At 37.0% G+C, this 7,969-nt stretch overlaps 1 protein-coding gene across 1 annotated transcript; it reads right to left on the bottom strand.

Annotated features, from left to right (window-relative positions):
• Window positions 1-1,825: 1,825 nt before the first annotated feature.
• Window positions 1,826-7,470, bottom strand: LOC117552972 (LIM/homeobox protein Lhx1-like). Its single transcript, XM_034226705.1, has 5 exons — window positions 6,871-7,470; window positions 5,947-6,167; window positions 5,158-5,426; window positions 4,197-4,353; window positions 1,826-3,318 (listed from the first exon to the last, which is right to left on the bottom strand). The coding sequence occupies exons 1-5, from the start codon at window positions 7,038-7,040 to the stop codon at window positions 2,942-2,944; spliced, it is 1,194 nt and encodes a 397-aa protein (XP_034082596.1). The 5' UTR covers window positions 7,041-7,470; the 3' UTR covers window positions 1,826-2,941.
• Window positions 7,471-7,969: the final 499 nt, after the last annotated feature.

Here is a 7,969-nt window from a genome sequence, read left to right on the forward strand (position 1 = left end):
AACGAATACGCTGCATTGTGACTTATCATTTATGGACAATTCTCAAATAAAGTTAACTCACCCGAACACACTGAACAAACTGAAATGAACGAAACATGTTATGTTAACAAATGTCACATAAAATATTAGTTTAGTTGAAAGCAATACAATTAAGTTGAACCTACTAAAACTGAATATTATTGCTTTCAACTAACCTAATACAATTATGTGAAATCTGTTGACATAATACATTTAATTGAAGTCAATGTTTCAGCTTTTTCAGTGCAGTATATTAAATGCATTGTTAACTTCCCAATTAAACACCTAAATGTCTCTTATAATAGAACGTTTGTGTCTGCTTTTACCGTTTGAGGAACATTACCGTAACATTTGGATAACTCAAGAGAAAAACACATTCATTTTAAGATATGGCCGCCAGGTATAACAAACTGTTGTGTGGTTGTGCGTTCTCTTCCTACAGTACTCAGCAGACAGCAGCCACTTCATAAAGTCGACAGCTCACTAACATTGGCAGAGTGATCCGAAAAAGAATGCTGACCCATTGCTCCTGGATTTGGAAGTCCATTGATTAGTGGATTGATCGTGTGGATTTACCAACACTGTCAGTGACTTCAGAGCAGTACCATGATGAAGTATTTTTGTAGGCCGACCCAGAATAGCATCACAAGGGCTCTCTTGACAAAATGCTATGCAATTGTTTCATTGGATTTCAGAGTATAGCAGAAAATGAGATCTGTGTGTTTCACCACCGCTAAGCTAAAGTTAACTAATGATCCGCATGATGACATTTATTAGTCTTATTGAGTCACTTGTTAGCAATCAAGGTTTTTATGACACATAGAAGCTTTAGACATGAGTATTGGGGTGTTTACTGACCTATTTATGTCGGAGGAAATAACGTGAACATTTCTGAAGCTTGTGTGAACCACATAACTTATTTCAGAGCTCGAGCCACAAATACATTAAAGAAAACGCTGACTTGGCGACGAGGGAACTAAATGTGGTCAAATGCTAACTTGTTTATTATAGGACTCATTCCTGAACCACTTAAACAGTAGCTAGCTACTTGATTTTTTTAAATCCCATATCTTCTTGTGAAGATCTTTGCAAAATCAGAGTTTGTTATATCAGGGCTTCCCATTGAGCAATATGCTACAAAGAGAAATACTCAATGTTTTAGCAAATAGAAATGTTTTTAGTCAATTGTTTCAAGCACTGTTTTTTAAATCAGAAAAAACGTGGCTACTAAATTCAACAATTTCAAGTGGAGCGGTAATTAACACACTTTTTCATCATCAATTAGATTAATCTAGATAAATAATTTAGTATAAAATATCATGTCACATTTTGGAAAATGTCCATCCCAGTTTCTCAAACACTAAGCTAAGATGTCTAGCTGTGTCAATCCAAACCTACAAATATTCACTTTAATATGATAAACTGAATCTCCATATTTGAGTTGAATACAGCTTTTTATGCCATTGTCACTTTCAAAATAACTTAAACTGTTAATCGATTATCAAAATAACTGGTCAAACATGTTGCCTAAAGAGATCTCCTATGACGCTGAGCGCAGTTAATGATGCATAAATAAGAGTTAGGTCATTATAAGTAAGCAAGTAATTGTATACAGTGTATGTACTGCCACTGATTTAATCAAATTCAATAGATGAATGATCATGAAAAGTTACAATACTGTCATCATTTTGGTCTGATTTAAAAAAGATCATGCCAAAAGAATAAGTGCACCTTCAAAAAATCTATTTCATTTTACATTTAAAGAATCAAGAACAAGTACCCCCTCCCAAAATGATTAACGAATAAAAATGGTCAATATGTGTTTTATTATACAGTGAATGGTCGTAAACATCGGTCTCATGAACTTAATTGGCACAATCAAGTATGTCTCATAAAATAAACATTGCTGCTGCTGGCAGTGTATGAGACCATCAATGTGAATAAGTTGACATTTTGATCCATTAAAACCTGTGTGAGTCGAGGCTGTTGGGCTAACTGAGCTGCAAATGACTGTTTTTACTGCAAACACGCTCAGATAATCAAAAGAGGACGCTGCGTCTCACAACTGAAGGTGCATGATGTTGCTGTGCATTAATTTATTAACATGTTCTGTATTTTTTTCAATGAGGACATAGTACAAACTAGCACAGTGAGCGACCACATAACGGCTACAAAAGTTTGGTTTGTTTGCATTGAACTGTGTGTCCATCGGTTTTATACAATACTGATATTCAAAGTCCTGAATACTGGAGCTTTAAGTAAACAGTTGACTGTTACAGAAGTAGAATTATTCCATATATAACGTTGGACTAAAGTCAAATCATTTTCTGTTACATATAAAATGTTCAGATTTATAAAGATATCCTTTTGAAGGCAAATATGTGCTGGCGATGAAATAACTTAATACAAAGAAAAGGTAATGCATGATAAATAAACATGAAACAAACAATGTCTCCGTGATCCTGAGAGAGGTATTTGGTCGAATGTATTGAACATCACAATCATATTCTGCTATTAAAAGATACAATCTTGAAATACACAAGAACTCACGGATGGAGCTGTTTGTCAGTACGTATAAGAAATGCTGCAATGTACCTTCACATTAACATTTTAAGGACAACTGTGTCAAATATGTGGCAGACAAGGTTTTGTAAACATAAGAAAAAAGACTTTCTGCAGCATATAAATCTGTTTGTTTATTGCTTGATCAATGAGGCCCAGCACTGTGAATGAACCAATGAGTCAAATTCACATTAAAACAATCTATCGATTGGCTAAACAATACTGACATACAAATATAGAGATTTATAAATAGTTAAATAGAGCTCGCAAGCAAGTAAATAAATAAATAAATACACAGATAAATAAATAACATTTAAATGGAAAAAAGTGTCGATTTGCCTTCAAAGAATCTGAGTTCTGTTTACCAGACAGTGCCTTCGCTCATTTCTGAGGAGGGCTGTGACAGCTGGTTGGTGTACCCGTTGTCACTGAGGGACACAGAGGTGTAGGGCGTGCTGGGGCCACACATCTCACTGGAGATGCTGTGCATGGAGCCCGGCATGTTGGGCTCTGGGCTGGGTGAGTCCGCGGGATGATGGGATACCGTGTCAGAGAAACAGTGCACCTCTCCAGGACAGTGGTGCCCTGGGTGGTGGTGGTCCATCCCTCCTAATGGGGTGCCGGAGGGGATGGAGGAGGGCACGAAGCCCAAGTCTGCTGGAGTCTGAGCGTGGGACGGCGGGGGGCCCTGGTAGTACTCGTAATTCCCTCCTTGGCCGTAGTATTCCCCCGGATAATCTGAAAGTCATGTGAATATCGGGATTAGGGATGGAACACATCTGAATGTGAAGGATCACTGTAGAGGACAAAACAAACCTAAGGATGCACATTTAATTATTAATAATGGCACTATTTGACTTCCTTATTTCTTTTATTTCTAAGTATATTGATGTTGCACTGTTGGAGAAGACTAGGATTTAAGATGTTCATTGCCAGCAACTAGATGTAACTAGTTTGCATATAATAGCGTAATAAAACCTTTGATTCTTGAATAATGAACATTCTAGTAAGAAGATTATCAATCCTACATCCCCAAAACATGCATCTAAAAATTCCTGCATGGCCATAGTATTTACCAGGATGTGAGTATCTGGATTAGTGCATGTAATATATCAATATTTAAAGGAGAAAATATAAAAACAATTGTAAAAAAATCATCAGAAACTATAGATGATAGAACATGTAAACCTAAGGACATTTCATTATTTATTATTGCACTGTATAAATTGTGAGAAATTAGAGATGTACGACTTTGACTTCACAGCATGTGTTTCATTTATTTACTGACAACTCAACAAGAAATCAGTTGGAAACAGTTACTCTGAACATGCTACGTTTCAAAAGTAACACACTGACAATATCCAACTGTTACTGTGTAGGGGAGAAGGTTAAACATCACAGAAATGCCAATAGGCTGATTGCTAGTGTTAAACCACAATGAAGTGAAATGTGTCCTCTAGGCACTATTTGACCTCCTTATTTACTGTTGAAGTAGCCTAGGATTTAAGATTCTCAATGCCTACAACATGTGCAATTTTGCATATGACAATGAAGCTTTTGAATGTTAAATAATTCAAATTATAAAATAAATCTCATGTTGAAATCATGCAGCTTACCTCCATAATAAGAGAAGTGTCCAAGCTCCTCTGCTTCCAGCCTCTCTCCCAGCGCCCTCATCCTCCTCTGGCCGCGGAAGAACACGTGCCTCCGGCCGCCCAGGGAGCTCAGCTGCTTCATCCGCCTCTCCTTGGACCTCCGGTTTTGAAACCAAACCTTTTAGGACAACACATTTGGTTAAACGAGCACTGTGTGGATGACTTAGAGAGAAGAGCAGACTTATCACAAAAAAACAACAAGACATAGTCCTACATTTCCGATATTTGCCTCGTAGGGCCGTGGATGAATGAGAGCAACAATTCGTGCGTACAAATGTATTATTTTGATAAGTTAAAATCGAAATGATAAAAAAAAGTCATTGTCCATCTCAACAATATTACCTTGCACTTCTTGTCACACAAATAGAAAATGCGGTTGAGGTTAATAACAGATAGTAATATGATGGTCGGAAGTTGGAGAGGATAAATGTATGCGAAAAAATAAATGCTGGGGATGAGTAGCCTACTTTTAATGCATTTCGATCAAATGCATTAACAGAGGCGTCAGTCCACGAGGAAATGTCATCAAGGGAGCTTCTTAAAAATGTCCATGGACATGAGTGCTAAGTGAGTCCTGCTTTTAAGGGTTTTAGGAGCGCGTGGGGAGTAAAGATTATGGATCAAATTGGTTTGGAAACCATATCTTAAAACAAAACAAAAAAACAGCAGAGCATCAAGGAATAATTCCCTAAGGGTGTCAACAAAAGCCTTTTTCGGTCCATAAATGCTTTTAGGGAGTTTTTTGTATTGTATTATAATCTACACTCCTGACTTTATTCTCAGCCGTGTTAGTCCTCAAGGCACAATGTATCCTTGTAATGCTGCAGTGCTGACTGACCGATAATAGTGTCCGATAATGGATGTAGATAGCTCATACAGTGCAGAAAATACACTTCTTTATTTTCTCCCTTCTGCTTTTTACCTGGATGACTCTCATGGTGAGGTTGGTCTCGTGGGACAGCTGCTCCCGGATGTGTCTGGTGGGTTTCGGCGTGGCCGTGAAAGCCGCTTTCAGAATCTCCAGCTGCTTGGCTTTAATGGTGGTCCGAGGCCCGCGCCGCTTCCCGACGGCGCTCGTTTCGTCATTGTCGTTGTTGTCTTTATCGGACACATGTCCCGTCTCAGAGTCCTTCCCGTCGTCCTGCGGATCCTGGGAGTCCGGAGACAGGCTCGGGTCGCTGCACGTGGTGACTGCCAGGAGGAAAAGATAATGAGCTTTAGAAAAAATTGATCAGGAGAATTTAAATCATAGCAGCAAAACCCTATTAGTATTCATTTAGCGGCAGAAATATGTTTTTAATGTTAAGAAACCATGTCGCCAATATATGACAAAATACACCAATTATATTTGTACTTACAAATAGAGAAATAAATAAATAATTGGAAATATGCTGATAATCATAATAATAAAAACAACAATTGTAATAGTGACACAAAACGTGTAAACAATGCTATTTTAAAAATAATGATTATACAAATAATAATAATAATAGGCCTAATAAAAGCCTTATAACAGGAACTATAATAATATGAAAAATAGTGTTACTGCTACTACTCCTAATAATAATAGTAATAATAATAATACCTAATTGACCTTTTATTTATAACCAGATTCAGAAATATATATATATATATATATATATATATATATATATATATATATAAAACATAATGAATGCCTAATTTTGAATGGCTTGGTTAACATAATCACCTGAAAGGAGGATGGTGTCTTTTCCATTGTTGTTCTGATAGTCCTCCTTACAAACAAACTTGAATTCGTCCAGGATGTACAGCTCCTCCCCGGTGGACAGCTGTTTGTGGCACATCACACAGGTGAAACAGTTCAGGTGAAACACTTTGCTCTTGGCCCTGCGGACTAGATCACTGGGTAAAATCCCCTGGGCGCACCCGTCACACTTGGTCCCGAATGTCCTGTTGGAAATGGAGGGGGAGAGAGAGAGAGAGTCAGGGCCAGGGGGCATGGTTCAGATCAGATGCAGATGAGAACTTTTCCCTTGACACGTTGTTTGTATATATTTTTACAACTAACAGCACATGAGTTATTACATAGCCTAAATCAGGAACTGCTGTTTTCTATATATTCAACTTTAGAAATGAATGACCAATATCTAATAATATAGACATTTAACATCTAAAGTAAAAGTGGATGAAAAACTATAAATATGTTTGTAATATAATCTAGTCATGACTACAAGTTCATTATTACACGTGCAATAAGGGTTAGCTCCGTTAGCATTGCAATGCTGCAGAGGGGGATATGTCCCAACACACCTATGAATAAACTTGTATTCAGATTTGTATATATTCATATTTTGATTGTATATAATGCTATATTTATTCTTGAGGAAAACATACAAAAACACCACCAATACATACATGAATATATAAATAAACTACAACACAATCTTCTCACAGTAAAAACAAAGACAGTCTATTTTCTGTCAGAATATGGTCCAGTATTTTTTAATACAGGCCCCTTCAACAATTTAAGCATTATTTTCATTCCCTAGACTGTCAAATACATGTATTTATTAGTATGGGCTCATAGAAACTATATTTGACAACATGTAGTTTTTCTGTTTTTTCCAAATCCACACACAATTCCATTGCTTACCTAAAGAAGTCGTTCTTACAATACAGTTTCCCTTCTCGTGAAAAACACTTCTCTGTCAAAGTGCATTTGCATTCGCAGCACTGGACACATTTGATGTGCCACGGTCTGTCCAAAACTTTGAGTAAGAACCTATCAAGAATAGGCTTTTCACAGCTGGAACACTGAACCATTGTCCGGAGTTATTCCAGCTCAGTGTGTGGGATATATACTCTCTTCTTTCTCCAACGTCCCCCGACTTGCTTAGGTTTGATGATCCCAGAAATCCAATGTATCCAAAATAAATCGGAATATTAATTACATCACCATCCACGAGATTAAATGCAGCTCTTCTGTTCCAACAATCCACATGTAGCGAGCGGCTCCAAACGACAGGTTAAAGGTGGAAAAAACAGCATTTCAGAAACAAAATGATAGACTGGAGATCATCGCGGGCCCGTCAAGATCATCCGAAGTGTGCGAATTTACGGGGAGAAAAGCAGCCTATACCCAGTGTGCGATATATCCTGAGTGGTGTCTAAAGTAGAGAGAAATAACAATTAAATGCTATCAGTGCGCTAAGCCTTGTCATTTGTGTCCCATTTCCCTGTGATGAGCTCTCAGTCGGAGAGAAAGCCGTAATGAGCGCACCTCTTAAAGCTCAGCCTATTGCCTATTAAGAGAGCCGTGACGTCACCGGCAGGAGAAACCTATGAGCGGCGCTCTCAATTCACTCCGCATGCACTCAGTATTATGTAAAAGATACATCAAAATATGCCGTTGTAAAATGTTTAATATAGAAAGAAAAATATATAAAAAATAAAGAAAATAAGTTGAAATAAAATAATTCCAAAATGCGAAAACTGTGAATGCAGATATATTTTTGAATTAAATACAATTAAAATGCATAAAAACAGTCAGATATGTGCCGTAAAACCGAGAGCAAACATTTTCAATGTTATATATATTTGTATAATATAATACAATAAATTAGTTTGTGTTGAAAAGGTGAACACTGAGCATACAGGACTAACATTTTAAACCTTTAAAAAAAATAATATATAGAATACAAATCTGTTCATGCGAAAATGGTGGAAAACTCAGCAGGGAAATTATATTTTAA

Source organism: Gymnodraco acuticeps, unplaced genomic scaffold (assembly GCF_902827175.1).
Source record: "Gymnodraco acuticeps unplaced genomic scaffold, fGymAcu1.1, whole genome shotgun sequence".
NCBI lineage: Eukaryota > Metazoa > Chordata > Actinopteri > Perciformes > Bathydraconidae > Gymnodraco > Gymnodraco acuticeps.